Here is a 23,881-nt window from a genome sequence, read left to right on the forward strand (position 1 = left end):
AACAGGATGGATTGCTACAAAAGAGATGGTATCCACCCCAATGGCAAGGGGCTAAAGCGGCTGACTTCAAATCAGACATCCACTTTAGATGCACAAAAATCTGATTGACGTGCAACCTTGCAACTTGCAATTTTGATTCCCCCCAACTGTTCAAAGTGAGTATGAATCATCTTCTACATCCAATATTCCTGCAGTTTTTAACAACAGGTGTCATGGTTTCCCTCTAAATCCTGAAACACAAATAATCATCACTGCACACCCTGTTAACAGAAGGAAGGGTGCAATCTTACAGAACCTTAAGCCTATTCTGTTTGCCCCTGCTACAGGCACAGCTCCGTTTCAGTAAGGTTGGCTCTCACTAATGTTAGATTATTGTCAAGTAAGAGTTTTATTATAAATTATTTTATTTTGTCTAAAAGCATTGACTTTCTGGGCATCAGTGGTCTAAGGCGCATACCATGTAACTGTGACGTTGCAAACCGTAATAATTGTCCATAACATAATAACTACCTGTTATGTAATATAATCAGATGTAATAAAGCAGATAACGTAATAAAAATCCAATCTTAAACATGTAATGTAATAGCATTTTTGCCCATAATGTAATAACTTCACAGTATAGGTGATCTATTTGTCAACTCAATTCAAGTGGGGAGTGCCACCTAAAACGCTGCAACTCAACCCAATTAATCAAGTAACTTATTTCTACTCACACTAAAGCATTACCAATTAACAAAACAAAACAAAACATAACAAAAAAAAGCTGATACAAACACTATTCCTGTGTTTCAATGGGAATGCACAAAGCATGTTACAAGAATCACAATGTATTCCTTAGCACCAGAGAGTAGCAGAGAGTACAACAAACCATTCAACAAACCACAAGGTATACCGGAAATTATGAAAAGCAGCAGTTACTGGTTTATGTTATTACATTATTTAGCAAAAATGTTATCAGACCTATAATGTAATAAACTAGCAATAACGTATAGTCATTACATTATGGGCAAAAAACCTATTATGTTACAGGTTCAAGATTTTATTACGTTTATGTTTGGTCTTTACTTTTTTAATTACCATGTTATTTCCGTAACAGCATATGCTTTCCTCACAAATAAAATTTTTGTTATTTATTTGTTTGCTCATTTGTTTATATATTTCTCTTTGTTATGATATGTGTCAGTTATTTAATTTGATTCATTTTATTTTATTAATTTATTTTTATTCTATTTTACACTTTATTTCTCACGTTTGCATTCTGCTATGTACTGCTAAAAAAAAATATTTTATTACGTTACTGTATTTTTATTACATTATGGGCTTATTACATTTTATTTTATTACATCATCTGCATTTTACATTATGGGCAGTTATTACATCATTGTCAATTATTATGTTTTGGGCCTTCACACAGCTCTTACCTTCTGACAGGATTTTTTTTTAATCTTATTGAGTTTTTTTTTTTATCTTACACAGTCTGTCAAAGCTCCCACTCACTCTACAGGTCACTCACTAGATCTAGTTTTATCTTTGGATGTACTCCTGAGGATCCAGTGATATCAGATTTCTGTGTATCCGATCACAAGGCCATTGTATTCAACATGTGGCTATCTGCCCCCAATTCAGAGCCTTGTAAACCTGTCCGCTCTTGCATCTTCAACTCCTCTTCTGATGCCAAATTCTCTGAGGTGTTTCTCTAATATTATTTCCAATGACTGCCACAACTCTAGGATGCTTTGGAACATAATAGACTCAGTTACTTACTGTTGATGCCTCCACAGAAAAGTGTTTGGAGTTTCTGATCTATTTTACAGAAATGGTAGAGCATATTAGGCACCTGATTTCTCCCCTGGGCTGTGAGCTCCCTGTGAGCATTCTTCACTCACAGATTTGAGCTCATCTCCCTGTCGAACCTAGCAGAATTTTTTTTTACTAATGAAGTCATCATCCTGCTCCTTGGACATTTCCACCCACTAGGTCCACAAATACTGCATTGTCTACTCATGCTGTCCCATCATATTAAGCAGATTGTCCGGTAGGGCTGGGCGATATGGTTGAAATCAATATCATGATAATCATAAGGATTTTTCTCGATATCAATATATATCATGATATGGTTAATGTATGCAAAATCACATTAAATAATCAAATGAATGTTCATCTCATTGAACCGAATGGTAATGTTAGGTGTGGTGTCAAACAAAACTGAAATTTTCAAATAATATTCCGACCATACCTCATTTTATCAGAGTTTTTAAGTAAAATTTGCTTGTCATCATCAATTTAGACAGCAGAAATGTGTGTCATGATATAAAAATATCTTCATATCATCACGATGATTCCACTGAAAGACGATAAACGATAATATTGAATTATCACCCAGCCCTATTGTCCGGCTACTCCTGAAAAAAAAAAATCTGGACCCCCTTGCCCTCAGCAATTATAGACCCGCCTCATTTACATTAGTAAATTAACATCAATGTAAGGTGTTACCAGTTAATATATCCATTGAAGTCTAAGTGTAGTCTCTGGCCGTCAGATGTGAATCGTACTTTAGTGACATCTATTTTAGGCATTGATTAATTAATTAATTAATTAATTCATTCATTCATTCATTCATTCATTCATTCATTCATTCATTCCAAAGCCATCCATCCATTTCTCCTAGTCAGGGTCACCACTCACCTCCTCATCTTCAAAACCAGTCAGGTCCCACTCATAGTTCAGTCTCATCTGTCTCCTCTTCCAGTGCTCCATGAACATGGCAGCTTTACAGAAGGGAGAATACAATTAGACAGACAGATAGACATAACCAGACACTGAAATCTGTCATAGATCAAATAATATTAGATGGAACTTTCATGATCCCTGTGGGGAAATAAGGTAATTGCAGCAGCAAACAGTAATAGGATACAGCAAAGAAAAACAGAAAATAAATAATAGAGAAAATAAGGGTTATATAAAAATTCAAATGACAATTCCAACAGTCCAACATATTAAGTAGAAATGTATGAATGAAAATGTGTAAAAAAAATTTAATTAAATGTCTGATTCCAGCATTAATATGATGTAAAATAGCAGCAGTATTATCAGTAGCAGCAGCACTTGGTAGATAGAAAGACAAGGTGAGATTTGTGGATAATGAGAAAGATGGAGAATTATGAAAATTCTAAAAAACTAGAATGGAAAGGGGTCAAAAGTGTCATAAAAATGGATTTTGGGGCTATAATAAATTTTGGACATTTTGGTTTAGTAACCTTCATCACACAGAGACCGTTAAAGAACTAGATATCAATGACAGCTAGAATAATGTTCAGTAGTGGTGGTAGTCAATTCAGCACACTATTATCTGCTATTTTTATCAGTTCAATTTACTCAGAATAATTTTTAATTGCGAACCACCTTTGGGAAAAAAAAAAATTGTAGCTAATCCATCAGACATTAATCTGTTAGTTAGACAGACCAGACCAAATGAGTTATCAGGGGATCTGACCCTTCATAAGGGAAGGTGCTAAAATGAGCATGATCAATTATTAACTGGTTAATTAGAGATGATCAATTGTCCAGACCGAAAGATGAGCAAAATGAGTCTGTAATAAGTCCAGGATATTAGAGAAATGACAACAGCTAGGTGTGTAGAAAAGAAAGATGAGTTCAGGAATGCATGAACACGTCTTGTAGAGATGGAGTTTTGGTTTAAGGGCTCAAATGGGTCTCTTTAACTACAGGTTGGGAACCAAAATTAGTTTCTTAAACTTAGACTCTGGGCCTTTTGACAGAAGTCAAATCAGATTTTTCTCCAGGACATTGTCAGACATTTTTCAGAGTGCCCATGTCACAATATTACAGGCAGTGGCTGCTTTTACATACACAGAAAATTACATTCTTGACCCAGTTAGTCAAGTAACCAGGTTTTGGATCAATGCATGTAAATGCTACAAAAGATTCGCACAGAAAACATGCTAGTGAGCACATGCGGTGGACACTGCCTGTTATCCTACAGGGAAATTCCCTTTGCGTCCTGTCTGTGATCTCTTTCCTGATAGCAGACCAGCATTGTGGGGGAAAACTGTGGGATCTTAAAGAAAACAACAACCTGAAGGTAAATTACCACATTTCCCCTTTTAAGGAGGGTGATAAAGAACAGGCTTGTCAAACAACCATAAAACACCAATACGCATCCCTGTTTCTGGTAATCCTTGAGGTGCCAGAACGTCTGAGATGAGACACATTGGAATATACCCAAAATCCTAAAACTAATCTCTTGATTTGTATGTATCTGTGATGTTTTATCCAATAGTAATTGACATTTTTCAATTCCTTCATCTTTTCATGGGGCTTAGGTAGTCATGTTTGATACCAAAATGGTCAGGAATTTGTAGTGAATTTAATAGTGTCAATGTTCCGATGGTTAACTATATTGTATAGACCTGTGGGAGCCAGAAGTAATGTTTTATGCATACATAATGAGCTCTTTGTCTCCATAGACGGACTCATTGGCATCATCACTACAAGCCAAATAGAGAACCTGTTTCATCTCGAAACTGGTGAAGAGTGCCTTGCTTGCCTTGCCTATCTGCCTGACACAAATACAGACACCACCAGTTTAGAGTACAACACAGAATTTGAATGGATAGAACGGCCTTTCCACTGTTTTCTATGGTATTTAGCTGGTACACCAAAAAATGGGGTCTAAGGTTACTTTCTATGGTGGTCCAACCATCCAGCGGCGTTGATTTGAATGGGAGGGACCATTCTATCCATTCAAATTCTGTGGTCCAGAACCTCCAGAATGGGTCAGCGTTTGCCTTGAGAGACCCGCACACACCACTCTGTCCAGCTCGCCAAGTGCTGCAATCGATGTACTCCATGCTGTTGTGGCCCTGCTGAGTTAAAGGAATAGTTCACCCAAAAATGAAAATTCTGTCATCATCTACTCACCCTCATGCCAAATGAAACACAGGTGAAATGTTTTAGGCCATATCACAATCACAATTCAACCATAGATCTACTTCTTGTATATACCATCCTCACTTATTTTAAAGTGACAGTTTGAGCATAGTTAATTTCGCTGTTGGTGAGAAACTAAGATGGATAGCCAATAGTAAAACTGCACCTAATCCATAGTTTGATGAGGGAGCATATCTATGTTCCCAGGGTTCTATGTTCCCAGGGTCCTATGTTCCCCAGTTCTACATATGTGCTCTCCCAGGGTCCTATGTTCCCAGGGTCCTATGTTTAACCCTAACCCTAACCCTAACCCTAACTAACCATATTAAGCAAATACAGAGCTGGGGAACATCCTTTTCAGGTTCCCATTATGTGCTATATAGAGCTGGGGAACATAGGACCCTGGTAACATAGGACCCTTTGTCATGTTCCCATTATGTGCCATATAAATCTGGGGAACATGGGACCCTGGGAACATAGGACCCTGGGAACATAGGAATGACTCAGTTTGATGAAACAACTTATAGCCTGAGCTCTTATGCTAGGATTGGACCTGGCTCTCATATGATGAGCTCTTTCATCTTTCCGAATGCTTTGTCATGCTGTGCATCCCGTATGAATTCACTGGACTCTCAAGAGCTGATGCAGGGTTGCCGTGAACGTCAGAGAAGCTGGAAGCAAATTTAGAAAAATAGTTTGCCATGCCTAGGATTGTTTCAAGCACACAACAGCGAGGCGATGTCCAAATTAGCTAAATCTCTGTGGCACATATGGTGCTATTTTCTGAATCAAGATGAACTCGTTCCAAGCCACATTAACAACTAGCCACTACTAACTACGTGCCACATCATGTTAGCAATCTCCAACCTTCACCTTCTCCTAAATACTAAAAAAACAAAATACATGGTCTTCAACTGGAACCTACCCCAAGTCGCCTGCCCCTCAAAATCTCCTCCCTGGATGGGTCAGAACTTGAATTCGTCAGCTCCTATAAGTACCTGGGTATCTGGCTCGACAGTTCACTCTCCTTTCAAACTCACATCAACACGCTGCTCTCCAAAGTCAGAGCAAGAATTGGTTTCCTGTACCGTAATAAAGCATCTTTCATTTGCACACCCTGGTTAAAATGACCATTCTCCCAATCCTGGATTATGGCGACTTAATCTACAGGATTGCCCCCAAAAACCTTCTACACTGCTACTACACTACTACACTGCCATCCGCTCTGTCACCAGTGCCCCTTTCAACACTTATCAGTGTAACCTGTATTCTCTAGTCAACTGGCCATCACTCCACACCAGGCGTCAAATCCACTGGTATCAGTTCATTTATAAAACTATCACTGGCAAAACACCCCCATACCTCCGCTCACTACTCAATATCTCCATCAGTAACCGCAATTTATGTTCTGGCAAATTCATTATTATGGTCATTCCTAAAGTCCGCACCTCCTTTGGCCGTCACTCATTCCAGTTTGCCGCTCCTAGTGACTGGAATGAGTTGCAAAAGATGCTAAAACTCCACACCTTCATTCCATTACCCTCCTTTAATAACTCATTACAAGCGATAGTTTCTGATCACTGCACCTGCTTTTGAATTTGCTTCTTCTGGTCCATAGTACATAGATTTTTGTTGTTGTATATACTGTATATATTGTGATGTCTTAAATTTGACTAATGTTATGTACTTGTTGTATTTATGTGTTAATGTCTTGCACCGACTTGCCTTCTGTTTCTGCCTCTCGGCCAGGTTGTCATTGTAAATGAGAATTGGTTCTCAATTGAATTATCTGGTTAAATAAAGGTAAAAAAAAAAAAAATGTGCTAACAACACAGTGATAGCTGACCAGATACTATGTTTCGCTAGCTAATAAGGTGACGGTATCTTAATAGAAAAATCAGCTATTCACAGCCATGTTACCTGAAAGCTCTCTGACAACTGAAATAGATGCCACTGTCAACTTAAACCTTTTAACCTCAGTGAAGCCAATACCCACTCTCAACTCTCTCTGTATGACAGACATTAGATAATAGATGTAAACATTAAATCTGACCCTGGACCCCTCACAGTGGCATTAATCACTGTTATTAAACGCCTATTTTCTACGATCGAACAGACATTTAACAGCAAATCACCAGTAAGTTTCTGTGTGTTTCTGTGTCTTTGAGTGTGTGTGTGTGTGTGTGTGCGTGTCCTCTCACCCCATAGAGCCATGAATATAGAGAAGAAGACGGTGGCAGGGTTGTCGAATAGATGGCTAGCCCTGGCTGTTCCACAGGCAGTGCTCAGCTTCCAGTAGCTACAGGCTCTGTCACACAGAGGACACATGGTGATGTTGTTCTTTGGATGGCAGATCTCCATGCTGGAAGATAGATAAGACACACACACAAACACACACAACTGGTGTGACACAGGCACACAGTGGTCCCTATTCATAAAACTCAACAGTAACAGGATTGCAGTGTGTAAAATCTGTGGCTCAGTCACATTACCACTGCCTTATTGCCTCAGTCAATCAAAATCTACACGTTAATTAAATGTTACATAATTAACAGACAGCATCAGTATCCAGCCTGTATGTAATTTCAATGGAAGATATTAGATCAGTCAGAACAACACAAAAAGAAAACATTCTGCCAGCAAATCTCCTACTGCTGCAATTACAATGCTCTAAAACTGCAATCAGAATGTTACTTAATGATTACAAATTCACTGTACATGTCAAATTTATTCAACCCTCTCATGCATTTCCAAAGACAGTGATGATGCCCTGCGGCACATGTTTTTTTTTTGCTAGATTTTTAATAACTTATTTTCACATGTGACATCTAAAACATATCCTGTCTGACTAGACAGGGTGGTGTTTTGTGCTTTTAAGAATCAAATTCTTAGGAACCGATTCAGTTTTTTAGGTGCACCTCAACAAGACCCGGGCTCTGTGTGTTCATCAGTGCATGTGTGTATTTACTGTTGCTCTATTCCACCCAATAATGCAGATCCCCTGAGCACCTAAAAAGACAGGCACACTTGTTCAATGAGGCAGAGCTGTGCTATACCAGTAGGGGAGAGCGGGGCATGTTGTCACATGGGTAAATTGTCTCTCACCCTAACATAAAAGCAATTTGTATACCTGAAAGTAAATGGTAACACTTTACAATAAGGGTTACTAAGTTAAGGGTTAGTTAATGCTTAATAATGGTTGTGATTAATAATGGTGTTCATGTTAACTAAGGTATTAATTTATACATTATTTAATAGTTTATAAAGATGACTATTAAATAATGTATAAATTAATACCTTAGTTAACATGAACACCATTAGTAAATGATTACCAGACACATTAGTTAACTGTTAATTAAGGGTTAGTTAATGCTTATTAAGCATTAACTAACCCTTAATTAATGTACCCTTATTGTAAAGTTACCGATTACTATTATTACTGTTTTCTTTAAGTGACTAAGAAGCCATTTTACATACTAAGATATCAAATTAAATGTGTATATTAAAGGTCCTATATGTAACTTTTACAAACTTTTTACATGTATAAATCGTTTTTTATTGCCAATATGTGAACGGGTTGTAACGTAACTTAAAAAATGAGACCTAAGCCGACTTGCTCCGTTGCCTGTAACAGTGTGTAAAGCTACATTCTATGTGAAGGACTCGGGCCGTTTTTTCTGGGAGATTCCAACGGATGTGACGTTATGCGCGCTCCCGTGGCTAGTCTCTTCAGCTTCACTACTTCTATAGCTTGCTTGCTCGTAACGTAATACTTTCTGAGTGGATATGTTAGTTGGCTAGCTTGCCAAATCACTTCACCAGCTAACGTGATCCATGATACTAATTTATGTAGCTATTATGACAAATAGTGTTGATTTTAGCCAACAATAAATGATGTAACGTTACAAAGCAAAGGTGTATAACGATTGCCTTCTACTAGCCAAGAGCGATGCAAGGCAGCGGCGCACACGGGAGAAGTTTGCCTTCAGGGCTTTCTGGTAGAAAGCCTTAGGGTAACCCTAACCCCTACCTAAACCATAACCGTGGATTTCTGTCAGAAAGGCTTTCTGGCAGAAAGCCCTGAAGGCAAACTTCTCCCGTGTGCGGCAGCGGTGGCCAAATAACGTTATCTAACTGTACACAAAGCTATGCTAAGGTTAGCCAGCTAGCTGTAACTTAGCTACGCTGCATGGATCTGGCGTTTGTACAGTGAACTACAATGCTGATTTACAGTAACGGTGAAATAAACAATGGTAAGCTGTAATGACACAGCAAGGTGAACTTCAGTCATTCAGGAAATGATGAATACATATAACGTTACATATTCCGTGTAGCAGTTAGCGTTATTGCAGATAACAGATAGCAACATTGCTGAGCCTCATGGTGAAACTATTGCTGTTTTCACAGGAAAACTGGCTAGCAAGCTAACGCCAACCTATAATGTTATAAATACAGCCAATGTAACGTTATCACCCGACAAAGTTCACACATAATCAGAGTTCCTCCTCACAAAAACACAGCACTGAAAACATACTTAACCTACATATAACTTCAATTAATAGCCAGAGAGAGAGAGCGAGAGAGAGAGAGATGGTAGAGCGAGCTAGAGAGAGAGAGAGATGGTCGAGCGAGCTAGAGAGAGAGAGAGAGATGGTCGAGCGAGCTAGAAAGTGAATGAAGAGAGGGAGCGGTAGTAGCGAGAAAGCCGGTGAATCAGAGAAATAAAACGTTATTTTCTGATTGTTTCACAGCGGTTACGTTCTAAAGCACAGAGAGAGAGAGGGAGAGAGAGAGAGAGAGCCCCGTATCAAAATAACGGTAGCCTACCTTAGAAAAGATCAACAGAGAAATGTCTTGCTGCTGCTTCTCCTGAGTTTTGTTCAGCAAATTTGACAACTGACAGCTTGAATTTCAGGTCGTACTTTTTTCTCTGTGCCACCATGGCGATCAGCAAATGTGACTGACATTTGAATGCAAGTAAAAAAAAAAAAAAGAAACTGCTTCCTCATCTATCAACATGATGCCGCCTGTCCATCACGTTCATATGGTCACTGTTCTGGCCGATACACAGGATGCTCGCTCGCGCCTACGGAGTGCGGGCACATGCGCGAGCACGAGCAACAGGATGCTGACTGCAGTTACCTTAACGGCCACAGGTGTCACTAATAACAAGCATTTTCTGAATCTTACAAACAGTACCTTTAAATTTAATATATCATACTGTTTGAAATTGTATCAGAACTTATGCATCCCAGGATGGGGGAGGGAGGGGTTATTTTACCTGGTGTGTGGTGGGTGTCGATTTCTGAGATGTTTCTAATACAAGAGTCTGTTTTTCATGTTATTATTGTATATATACTTCAGAGCAAATGGAACTGTGTGCACACTTGTCTATGTGACAACATGCCCCGTCATGTGTGAAAACATGCCTCGACATGGGGTAAGTTTCACAAGTTGTCAAGCGGTATTTCATCAGTAATAACTTTTTCTTACAGTAAATTATTCAAAATGTAAAAATGACATTTTTTTAGAGAAGACCTTAAACTAGCTAGAAAAATATATATCAGTAGTAAGGCACTACTGAGAAATACACCAATGAGTAAAAACTGTGACAACATGCCCTGCTCTCCCCTACATAAAGCAATCCTATTTAACCATTCGACTTCCTGTGTAATGCCTTGTCACCATTAAGAAACATCGTCAGACAGAGTTTCTGGGCTGTGCTGCAGAGTTGGACTTTGTCTTACTGCCTGGTTGTGTGCCAGGGTGAGACCTAGCCAACTGAAACTATGATATGAAGCCTGAGACTGAGTGTGTGTGTTGTGTATGTGTGTGTCCATGTACTATCTGTGTGCGCAGGCAGCGTGTGTCATAATATCCTGAGGATGATGAGAAGCAGATAGAGGAAGGAGAAGAGGCCCCAAATGTCACAACTCATTTATCAAATGATCTCCTTTCTATCTATTTGTTATTTCTTCTCATCCCCCCCCCTCCTCTTTTTAATTCAACTCTTCTGTGCTTGAATCTCTCTCTCCCGTCCGTTCATACTTTCCTTTGCCTCTGCTACCATCCTCTCCTTCCTATCTCCTCTCACCTTTTCTTTTGCACCACAGGTTTCAAAAATGTATTAAAGAATGGATAATTTACAGCAGGACGATGTGAGACTAATTTAGGACTGTAATCATCGGAGAGATAAAGAGGGAAGGAGTGGAAGAGAGATACAAAGTATGGAGACAAGATAGGTAGGTTTTTATCCTCATCTCAGACCTGGACAACTGTTTTGAGTGCCATATCGGTGGTGTAAGCCAGTGATTCTCAACCTTTTTCATATCATGGACCCTAATTTAGTCCACATTAGGGCCATGGACCCCCATTTGATGACATTTTGTCTCTCAGACCCAAATCTGAGAATATTTTTATTGTCAGATATGATTTTGTCCAGAATTCCATGACTATCTGTATTATAGGTAGAGAGATAACAGAGAAACTATGATCAAAACAGTCATTCTTCTACATTCTCTAATTGTGTTAACTTCCTAAATTAAATAATGGCAAACAATTTGCTGGGGACCCCCTGGAACCCCCTCAAGGACCCCTGGTGGTCTCCGGACCCCACGTTGAGAACCACTGGTGTGAGCCAAAGACCGGTGTCGATGCAAAACACTATGAAACTAGATTAGATTAGATTGTTAACTTTAATTCAATGAGGCAATTTGTTGTTTAGCATAAAAACACAATTACATGTCAACAGCAATCATTCCACAATTATAACACAAAACAAAGTATATTTAATAAGACAAGGTACAGTGTATCTCAAGAACACAAACAAAAAAAAAACAACTGGAAAAACAAATGGTCACCAGAGAGCGACGCCTGTAAGTAAACCAGTCAGACAACAAAGACATGAAAAACAGTAAAAATACATTAGGCCTACTTACCCTATCAAATTCAGGTAACACTTTACAATAAGGGTACATTAATTAACAGTTAACTAATGTGTCCGGTAATCATTTACTAATGGTGTTCATGTTAACTAAGGTATTAATTTATACAGTATATAATTTATACATTATTTAATAGTCATTTTTATAAACTATCAAATAATGTATAAATTAATACCTTAGTTAACATGAACACCATTAGTAAATTACCAGACACATTAGTTAACTGTTAATTTAGGGTTAATTAATGCTTATTAAGCATTAACTAACCCTTATTAAGCATTAACTAACCCTTAATTAATGTACCCTTATTGTAAAGTGTTACCCAAATTCACTGAATTACTAACTGAATCAGCCGGGTGAGGCAAACCGCTTTTTTCTCAGCCAACCAATCACGATGAAGGAGAGGCTGGCCGTTCCCCATAACAACAACAAAGATGGAGAAAGTCAAAGTGCCAGTGGAGAAATTGGTCGTTAATAATAATAAGTGAATTTCCGTTACCGCGACACCAATCGTAAAGGCACTATGGGATTATACTGGACTTGTATTGGGAATATCTAGTTCAAGTTCAAGTTCAAGTTTATTTATACGGTACTTAAAAAACAAAACAAGTTTGTACCAAAGTACTTTACAGGGATTGGTTAAAAACAAAGCAAGAAAAAAAATGCAAGGAATATAAACAAAACAAGAATAAAAGTGCAAAGAGCAAAACAAGACAAGAATAAAAAAGAAGAACAAAGAGAAACACATAAGAGCAGAAAAATAGAGGTGGGAAGTAGACATATACATGGCCACACACAAACACATACGCACACAGTCATGAGTATACATCCACAGACATCTGATCAATCGGAACAAAATGCTAGTGAGTAAAAGACGACTTTTATGACGACTCTTAAATGCGTCAACCGAATCAGCAGATCCGATTCTTTTCTGGGAGACTATTCCACAGTTTAGGAGCTGCTACAGAAACGTCCCTGTCACCAGATGGCATCTGGCATCTGGCATCTAACCCAGCATAGGTATGCCTTCCAACAACTTCCTATGTCAAGGTGTAAGTGAGCAGTGATAGAGGAGATGGGTGCTAGAAGGAAGGCGATGACGCAGCAGCAAGATGCATTAGTTACTACGTCTTCCCTAGCCTGTCCAAGCTCTGTTGCTGGGCCAAGGCTGAGGCACTATCGCTGCCCCTGTGCCTCAGGAGAGGAATCATAGAGCTTTGGGAGAAGGACACTACTGTTGGTGCCACAACCAGGTGTTAAGGGGTGTAGAAGGCACCATCTGTAGACCCTAGGAAAGCCATTGCTTTCATCGAAGTAGAGGAGAAGCCCAAGCCCCGGGAGTATACAATAGGGCTCTTTGCAATCTCGGAACCCATCATCTATCAGTCTGACGACAATTAGACTCTGTGGGCGACGGCCAATATTTCCGGGTTTCCGGTGTAGCCAGCGGACATCCGGGCCAAGACTTCCTCTTCCGTGCGCCGGTCATTGTATACAGTCCCATTAGCAACTTGAGACGTGAGAATGGACTTGGAGTTGAGAGACGACATCTCATATGCAGATATCTGTTTATAGAGATTAGCCGAAATGTCGTCTGGACCTAAAACACCTACAAAAAGTATATTTGTGTATGGTGTGGAGAAACGTTCGTCTCTCGTGTCTCAAGTTGCTGATTAGACTGTAAACAATGACCGGCGCACGGAAGAGGAAGTCTTGGCCGGGATGTCCGCTGGCTACACCAGAAACCCCGAAATATTGGCCGTCGCCCCCAGAGTCTAATCGCCGTCAGACCAATAGACAATGGGTTCCGAGATTGGGCTCTTTGGAACAACACAAGACAGTTGACAGTTGACAGAAAGTTGACAAGAGCGGCAGATCAAATTCCCAGAAACCACTGCAGTGACCGTGCTTCGGCCGGATACTGCACTGCTGTCTGCAACATCAAGACAGGAGGCCCATGAGAGGAAGAGAGCCACCTATGAGGACTATGAGGACCGACAAGTGCAGGGTGCCCCATCTCATATCCAACATGCAACTGAGCCAGGCGAAGGGAAGCCACGCATTACACACACTAGAGACTCCTGCATCACGTTGGGCATATGCAGACCATCCACAAAACATGTAGCTAGTTGCTAGATTGAAACAATTTATGCACTGCAACAGCACAATTCACAAGCAGAAAGGGGAATGGCGCGGATCAGGAATGTACTGGTTCATTCTGAGTAACCTTATAAAAATATCCCTTCTCAGACTACTCAGACAGAGTTTGGTTGTGCATGCGTGTGTCTGTGTGTGTGTGTGTACCTTGGGATGTTGTCGTCGACAGTAGCACAGCCATACAGAAAGACAATGACTCCCACGAGAGAGGCAGGAATCAGCATCTGGGTATACAGACCCAGCCAGGCAAAGTACAAGCCAATCTTCTCACCAAAATACTTCCTACAAGAACACAAAACAAAAAGGTCATTAAGTGAGTTCAAACCAAAATAATATGTTGGTGTAAAGATTCAGCAGGGGTAAATTCAGGTCAATCATCGCAAAATACATCCTGGAACAATGGAACAAAAACATCATGAAGTATACATGGTTTCCTATCCCAGTGCTATTAATTTCCAGCCCTGGCTAGAGTAAAATTGTCCTCTCTTTCTCCAGAATTTGAATGGGGGTAAGTGAAAATGTTTTATAGAAGCAAAATAGTCTGGAGACACTTATCAGTGGTGGAGACAGTGGATTAGCATATTTAATACCATCAGTTAAAAAAGTGATACATTCATTTGCTCTCCATTGCAAGCACACTTTTGTGCTATCTCTGTTACCTCTGCCTTTAACAAATAAGAAATACTGATAACAGAACATCAAACATCTCCAGTCACATCGACGAGTGCTTTCACTCCTATTTCCATGCCTTTTCTACAAAGGTTTGCATTGAGTTGTGATTCTGCTACGCGTGTCATTTTATCATCAACACATCATTACCACATTCCTTTTGAGAAATTTGTAGAATTACCGTAAACACACAACACCATTGCCGAGAAGATTGGCAGCCTCTACCGGCCTCTACACTGTATTTTACATTGTGTGCCACCAGGTCGGATTTTGGTGGGGAATCTGATGGATTGCTTTATGGCACAAAACAGGAAGAGGGCGCTGTTCTCCCAGTGCAAACGGAGCTAAAGCTTTCAGAGTTTCTGACAATGGCAGATGGTGGAAGGAGTGAAAGGCCGAAAAATCGCTTCTAACATGTTTATCCTCTTCAGTAACACTAAAGACACCAGTGAGGGAGAAGGGGGACAGGGTTTATGGGAAATATGGTCTTAATTTGGAGAAATGTCAGCACTAACAATACCACTTGTTACAAATTGTCTCGACCATGGTCTAATTGTTTACAGTAATTATACCAAGGCAACAGAACTAATGACAATGATTTGCTGACGTTTAAAAATGCTACATGTAACACCTTTAACAAACCCACAATTTGCTTGCTAGATTCTAAAAAACAGCATAGTGGGTAACATAGGGAACGAAAGTATGACTGACAAAACTATTGTAAAGGTAGCGAAAAGGTAAGATAAAGTAGGCCTATAGTATGAGCACAACAAAAAGCTCAAAGTTTTTATTCTGTTTTTGTCTTCACATGCATAGTCCCTTGAAAAACTAATATAGCCTTTCAAAAGAAGAGTCCTTCTTATATCATTCCCAATATAAGAATCCTCACTTTACAAGGTTGATAGGCTGGTATACAGGCTGATAAAGAGGCATGGTTCTTCAAAACAGCAAAGCTGATTGGTTGGAATTATAGACATGAAAAGAATGAGTCCTTACCGGACTAGGCCGATGGGCTGATATTTGTAGAAGACACTGTAGCTTGCCCACTCCTCATACAAAAGCTGGGGAAGACAAACAACAACGCGTTATTCTACACGTTATTTCAATCATCTGTCCAGTTTTATCCTGCCTTTATAATTTATATTTATCTTACCAACAAAACATTTGCCATGCAGCCTCAGAGTTGAATGGCGTTTCCTTAAATGTTTCCTTGATAATGGACTGTGACTGTCACATACACTGATCCAACATGATGAGAACATGATCTCTGTGGAAAACAGTCTGCCTAGATAGATTTTCCGCCATTTGGGATTTTTTCAAAAACACATTTTTAACATCTCCTCCTACAGCGTTTGACTGATTACCACCAAAATCAGTCCGTACCATCTATGGACCAAGCTCTTTAACTCTTGCTCAAAGTTTTTTGATATCTACTTTCGTTTTACCGATATTAGCTCTTGAAGTTGTGAGGAGGCGTGGCCTGTAAGCTAAATTGTAATAACTTCATGACCGATTGTCAATTCATTAGAAACTTAGTGAACATGTTAAAATATGTGGAATAAAATATGTTGAGTAACCATGTGTGCAAAGTCATTATAAGATTGACCAATAGATGGGCCAATCGCGACAAAGACCAGAAATCTGTATCTCCTAATTAAGATGATGAAATTGCATGAAATCTGGGACACATGCTCTACGATATGATACGATAGAACTTTATTGTCCGATTTTTTTGTTATGCATCACAGCAGCCCCGTTTTAGGGTAAACATACAATGACATTGGACATAAAACACATAATCACACTACACTCAATTACACATAAGCTTCAGAATAGCAGCTACCCTGAGTTACCCCCATACTGCACTGAGCCCATATATTGCACCCTCCACCCAAAATCTGCAGGACTCGGAACCACCTGTTTGAAGGCAGAAGTTGGAACTCTCCGTAAAGCACATGTGAAGGGTCGGAGGAGATGCTATCCGCTAAAATAAGCATGCTCCTGAGGTAAGCTGCATGCAAAGGTTGCTCTAGTGGCTGGCCAACAATCTTGGAGCAAGTTCTCAATTGTCTGGACAGCCTGGCTTTAAAGGAATAGTTCACCCAAAAATGAAAATTCTGTCATCATCTACTCACCCTCATGCCAAATGAAACACAGGTGAAATTTGTTAGTCCATATAACACACAGGGAGGTTGCCAGCAAAACTTGGTAGCAGCCTTCTCCAAAACAACTGAAGTCAATGGGGACCTGTTCTTTAGAGTTCCAAAACAAAAACAGCCAAACAATCACACTGTGAATAGAAAGACCTATACACCATTATTTGTTGCAAATCAATCAGCTGTAGTTAAGATTTGCACTAAATGATGGTGTAAATATACTGTAGGTCTATTTGGAACTCTAAAGAACTGGTCCCCACTGACTTCAGTTGTTTTGGAGAAGGCTGCTATGGAGTTGTGCTGGCAACCTCCCTGTGTGTTATACGGACAAACTTCACCTGTGTTTCAACTGGCATGAGGGTGAGTAGATGATGACAGAATTTTCATTTTTGGGTGAACTATTCCTTTAACTGGTGGGTGGTTAATTATTTGAGTAAGGCCATATAAAGGTTACTTATGAAACGGACAGAGACCAATCCATAATCGCCATGGGGAGTGGGAAAAAACTAAAAAGCTGTGGAGTTATTGGACGTCCTGTAAATTCTAGGTGCATAGCAACAAAATGATGCTGCCTCCCCTTGCTCCCGAGTGACTTGAGTGGCACATCTGGCAACCAATAAACCTTAGCGCTGAATGGTTGAGCACATTCCAATTAGACCACATTGCCCAGTGTAACCTTGGCGCCGTCTCAGATTTCACCCCACCCTACCCCTCACCCCTCACACACACACACACACACACACACACACACACACCTGCCATGCCAAGAAAACAACCCACACAGCTTTAACCCAGATCATGTGATATGTTCACAGCAGTCTGTTTTAATTCTACATTGTGGTCTTTTTCGAGTTATTCCAAACATTCTATCTGTTCATAACAGCTCTCTTGCTGCTGGCTCAATGGTGTGTATAAAATACATCTTTTAAGTTTTTTTCAGTAAAAATCTTTTAGTTATAGCTTTAGCTATTCACTTCCCAGTGTTTGGTTCCCACCTTCAAGAAAATAGGTAATTTTACATAAGCAGCTTCTTATGCTAATGAGCTACTGCTCTGATTGGCTGGCCATTCTGGAAGGCCCACCCTCCTCTTAGCACCGATTGGTGGATTTCAGACAGTCCAGTGTCTATATAGACACTGGAGCAAAATCTGACTGGCTTGTATAAAGGTGTGTTTTATAGTTGGTGACTTTGGGGAAATGGCATAGTAATATGATTCCATTTTTTTTACTCTTATTACTTCACACCTCCAAGTACCAAAATCACCATAAATACTAAGAATTAACACATCCTAGGCTACCCCCCCTTTAAAGGACCGATCCAGCCTCTTCTTAAAAACGACAGCCTAGACTCTAAAACTACTGTTCCATTTTCAAATAGACCAGTAGTCCATTTGACAGCCGGTGGCATCAAGAGGCGTACTCAGGTCAGTCAGTCAGTCAGTCAGTCAGTCATCAACACTTGAGATGGCCTCTAGAGGGCATCTTGAGTTGAACTGAACTGAACTGAACTGAACTGAACTGAACTGAATTGAACTGAACATGTGCTGTGGTCCTATACAGAAAATGTGCTTGTTATTTTAATTATTAGTTGTTTAGGTACACACTTCTTTAGGGATATATTCAACTCTAAAGTGGTTTCCATGCACGTCACAGTACAGAGTCAGCTTTAATTAAAAGTCACCGATGACCTTCATTCTGCCATAGCTGATCGGTGCTCTGTTCCATTCTACATACTCCACACACCCTTTATGACCTTATATACCCCGATGTACCCGGTTACACCCTTTTGGCTGAAAGCCATTATGCCGTGATGTACCTACGTATGCAAGTTCACACACACACACACACACACACACACACACACGCACACACACACACACACACAGGCAAACATCCAATTCAGTGCCGAGCTACAAGCTGTAGATAGACAGATACAGTAGCAACATACCAGACCACTGTAATGTGATCTCTCTCTCTCTCTCTCTCTCTCTCTAACCTAGCCAGTGCTAACCTGACAACACACGCTCTCTCTGTCTCTTACTTGCTCTCACACCCTCTCAAACACACACATACGCATGGTACATGAGAACAACAAATAATGACCAGCAACAAGTATCACTCATGAATAAGAGCTTCCCTCTTACGTTCTCACGAAAACATTCTGCATGTCAGTTCTAATAACTATACACTAAAAACCCATTCATATTTAGAAGGATGACTTTAAAGATATAGATAAGATAAGATGAGGGGTTATTGATGTTGGAGGAGGAGCCTGTGGCTGAAGCTGCTCCTCATCAGCCTCAGCTCGTTGTAGAGAGGATGGCGTTGAACTTTCCCCTCATCCTCCTCTCCGCAACTACCTCCAGACCGCATCTGTCTGTTCCATATTTTAGTCATATAAATGTATAGAAATGCCAAGACTTTGCTTACTGCAGTCATTTATCGCCATGTCAGTTAACCAAATAGAGGATACATTAACTAATGTCGCTAGAATAAATGTTGGAGATGAGGTTATGTAGGGATAGGCGCTGAAAAGCCTTCTATTTAGCAACAGTAGGCCTACATTCAAAAAAAGTGACACAAGTACACTATATGGTACATTAATGTTCCTCACAGTACAACTTGATTTGTTTATGGAACAATAAGCAAAACTGGATAACTGTGTTCACTTATCCATAGGTAAAATGTAGGCAGACGGAACAAGAACGGACCTTGTATAGCAGGTTAAACTGCCGTGCTAATAAAAATAAAAATCAAACTAGAATTGCTGAAAAACAGTTGTTTGTTGAGAAACGCATCCTTAGCTCCAAGAATATTTATTTTGGTCCCATCTAACAATGACATTCATTTTTATGTAAGGAATAAGTGATTGTGATATAATTGCATGTGAAACAGCAGTCTGTTATGACATGTTATGCTATTAAGTGTATTGAGTTGCTACTTAGGATCACTTGTTACTATTTCTTTGTGATGCAACAACTTGCAAATTAGTAATGTATAAATCACTAAACTTCTGTCACGCTATGTTTGAAAATCATCAGTTTATAAATCATTAATTTATAGCTGGTGCAGGTTGTTCCATTTCCATAATACCTATAATGCACATAGCTATGGACACAAGAAGTGGGGCTATGCAGGAAATAGATGGGGCTGTGCTTGTACTTGTACTATCTATATTATATTGTTATTGGCCTGTCATGTTGTAATGTTGTAATTTGATGTCTCCACAGTGAACCTGTAAAATGGACAGAACTGACAACTGTGCAATGCGTAATATAGGCATACACTTCACTGGTAGTAAATCCAACCAGTCTGGACACAGATGAGCCGTGAGCTTTGATTTAGGCTTTAGCTCCCACATGTAAACCTACAGTATGTAACTGTGCCGCATTGCTGAAAACTTAACTTACCATGAATAAATGATTAAAAAAAGGCCTAAAATCCAGTGCTCAGAGATGGCATAGACCAGTGTTTCTCAACATTGGGTCCGGGGACCACCAGGGGTCCTTTAGGGGGTTCCAGGGGGTCCCCAGCAAATTGATGAATTGCTAAACTTCAGCACTATTTAATTTACAAGATCTTAACGCAATTAGAGAATGTAGAAGAATGACTATTTTGATCATATTTTCACTGTTATCTCTCTACCTACAATAGTGATAGTCATGGAATTCTGGACAAAATCATATCTAACAATAAAAATATTCTCACATCTGGGTCTGAGAGACAAAATCTCATCAAATGGGGGTCTGTTGCTCTGATGTGAAGTCAATTAGGGGTCCTTGATATGAATAAGGTTGAGAATCACTGGCATAGACACCCATTACTCGTGCCTCTGCTCCCCCCGGCTTTTCAAGTGTCTCAAAAAATATGAAACATGAAAAACACTCTTTGGAGACATTTTAAGTCCTTTCCACGAGTTTATAAATGATTCTTACCTTCCTGTCGTTGGGCTCTGCGTTCTCCCCCACTATATCTCCCTAAAAAAATGGAAGAAAATCATTAAAGACAGTTTTAGACTTGTAGCTGTATGACCTGACCAGGACTTGACTTGACACATCTCCGCTAATTATAAAGTGTCAAGTTACTTTTTACGCACACCGTTGCAATCGCATGTGAGTTTGGAGCAAATTGTAGAATTTTAAGTTTCACGTTGTAGAATTTTTTGTTTCACTTTCGTTTTTTGTGAGGCTCTGCTGGATTGGGTTTTCTGGTCTGCCTCACACAAGCGGATGAGGAAAAAGGGTATGAGTGGGCAGTGTGTTCACAAGCTACAGCTGAGTGAGCACTGGCCAGATTATTAGAAACAGAGAGAGAGTGTGTGTGTCTCACTGTTAGATTTCTTCACATATGGCATTTAGTATACCTAAAAGCTTTATGCAGACGGATGGACCCTGGCCTTCTCATCTTTCTTGTAATGGATACCAATAAATAATTTTATAAGCTGTAAAATATCACAGGGCTCAGCTGACGCTGGTGGCAAAAATGACTGGAGAGTCAGCAGGTTTGATAGTCAAAGGTGTGAGCCAAGGGGTATTAACTAACTATATACAGGAAACAACCATCAGCTAGAATCTGACTCTCACTAGTCTCTCACTTTCTCTTTTATATCTATGATTTATTTTTAAGAGGGTTAAAGTTAAAGGTGTAACGTTCGTACACCTTCGTACACATTCGTTTTAATGCATCAATGTGAAATTAGAGTCAAATAGTACCAAAAAACACTAATGTCTAAAGCCCCAAAGTCTGCTTTGTGATTTTGATGCTCTGATTTTGTCACTCCCAGTAGTTTGGTACAGTTTAAATAATTAAGTCTGTATATTAATGAAAACCAACTGAAAGCAGCTTGCAGGGGTTACAGAATATTAAAGAAATTCCAAAATGATTCAAGAAATGATTATATCATCATCAGCTAGTATCATCTATAACAATGGTGTATTAGTGCCAGTATTATGCTAATGTATTGAAGTACAACCGGTGCTACTCACATCATGGAGAGGGTAGGCTGCTGCGTAAACACCACTACCCAGAAGACTGGTGATTCCTACAAGACAGAGAGGCAGTGTTAGTTACTTATAGTGTTCATATACTTCGCCAATAAAGGCCCAGGGGCCGGATTCACAAAACCCTCTTACGAAAAAAAAATCTTCTCAAGTGCCATCTTTTCTTAACTTTAGTTTTAAGAAAAAAAATTGGAAAAAATGCTATTCTTAAAAACAGTTCTTATATATTTTCTTAACTTTCTTCTTATGTTTCTTCCTAAGAAAAAATGTAGGAATAAGTGGTATTCTTGAAATGAAAGTTCTCAAATTTGTTCTTGATTTTTTTCTTAACTTTAAGACAGCCCTTCACCTGTCTTAATTAACTAGTTAATGCTTATTAAGCATTAACTAACCCTTAACTTAGTGACCCTTATTGTAAAGTGTTACCATTTATTCATATATAAGGTGTTTTGATATAATTAATATACTGTAAATGCTACACAGCATTACTTAAAGACAGTTTATAATCCTCAAGAGGAAATAATTCCAGGTAGTAACGTTTTAGACAGGCTATGCTTTAACATATTCAAACAACAAAATATGCTCCTCATTGGTCACAATGTTGCTGTTGTCCAGCAGATGTCATGGTTTGGGATTTTGGACCATGGGAAAGATGTTGCTGTGTTCTCTTTAATATGGGTGTGTGTACTGAAACTCCCAGTACAATTAGGATAGGATCTGGTTCAATGTGGACATTAAGTAGTTATGAAAATATTTTGAAAATTTCAGACCAATAACTCTCAATCTTGGGACAGAGAGCAAAGCTATGGAGAACATTTGCCTCAGTTAGATTGCATTTGTCCCATAATGGAGAGATATCTGGCCATATCTTTTGTCTTTGAGTAGTGGAGTCTGTGGATGATCCTCTGGAGTTTAGAGAGACAGAGAGAGAGAGAGAGAGAGAGAGAGAGAGAGAGAGAGAGAGGCTTACCCATGCTGTACTTGGCCTTTGTGCATTTTGTTCGTTTTAATACCTCAAAAACCTGACAGAGGGAAAGAGACACAACAATTTACTGACAGTGACAACTAACATACAATTTGAGCATGAAAGGTTTAATTATGTTGATTATGTGTGTAAATATTTGACTAAACCAGCCTTGTATTTTGAGTTATGGAGTTATGGTGGGTTACAAAAAATGTTTTAAATAATCTCGCATTTATATGACCAAACAATTTCTGGATTGGGGCTCAGGTCAAGTCTTTCATCCAAATGTCAACAAAAGTACAGTCCTACCAGTGAAAAGTAAAAATTGGTTTATTTTTGCATCCCCATTTTCTGATCATTGTCCTTGTTGGATAGAGCAGTGGACTAGTGCGGTTGGGAGAAACAAAACTCTACTGTATGTGCTTGGTGGACTTCGTTTCTCCAGGGTAATTATATATAATTTTAAATTGAGTTGCTCGTTAAATTAAGTCTGTCAGGGGCCAACACTTCAATGATTTTCCCCCTTGACCATCTACCAGCAGCACTGGTAGATTGTCTTGTCTGTGAAAGTGAAGACGGGCCGGCACGGAAGCTTTTAAGAAGTCTTTTACTAATTTAACTGGTAGGAACCTATCTACACTTAAACCATACACTTCTTACTGGAAGCCAATAAGGTGAAGGCAAAAGTTAAAGTCCAGCTGCAGCCGCGGAGACCAACCGCAGTTTTGTAGAAAAGAGTTACTCCCCCTATAGAACTCAGTCTCCCATGATCCTCCACTCCCTCCCACTTGATCTTTATCCTACCACTTCACCTCACTGCCAAGCTGTGGATGATTAGGGTTTGATGCACTCCGTTTGTTTCCTTTGTCTTAGAGTTGTGTTCCCACAACTTCCGAATTACCAGCATTCCCGCTGCCCTTAAGATTGTGCGTAAATGACAAATGTAAGTGATGACTTACCTTTGAATTATGTTAATTGTTAATGGTAATATATTCTGAGTTCATATACATTTGTTAATATATACCTGATTCCTGCTTGATT

The 23,881-nt window shown here is 39.5% G+C and overlaps 1 protein-coding gene across 1 annotated transcript in view; it reads right to left on the bottom strand.

Moving 5' to 3' along the window:
* Positions 1–2,685: 2,685 nt before the first annotated feature.
* The window catches only part of LOC139660285 (anoctamin-1-like), a gene marked incomplete at its 3' end in the record, with an annotated part of 61,453 nt that continues 40,257 nt past the window's right edge, over positions 2,686–23,881 (bottom strand). The window contains exons 5-11 of the mRNA XM_071538380.1: positions 22,847–22,898; positions 21,862–21,917; positions 20,812–20,853; positions 15,717–15,781; positions 14,199–14,333; positions 7,152–7,312; positions 2,686–2,768 (exon numbers count right to left, since the gene is read on the bottom strand). Of these exons, the coding sequence (XP_071394481.1) occupies positions 2,686–2,768; positions 7,152–7,312; positions 14,199–14,333; positions 15,717–15,781; positions 20,812–20,853; positions 21,862–21,917; positions 22,847–22,898 (594 nt within the window). The remainder of the gene's footprint in view (positions 2,769–7,151; positions 7,313–14,198; positions 14,334–15,716; positions 15,782–20,811; positions 20,854–21,861; positions 21,918–22,846; positions 22,899–23,881) is intronic.

This window comes from Centroberyx affinis, unplaced genomic scaffold, assembly GCF_046629955.1.
Source record: "Centroberyx affinis isolate AG114_WGS23_722 - 3 ecotype Tasmania unplaced genomic scaffold, CSIRO-AGI_Caff_v1 ptg003266l_1, whole genome shotgun sequence".
NCBI lineage: Eukaryota > Metazoa > Chordata > Actinopteri > Beryciformes > Berycidae > Centroberyx > Centroberyx affinis.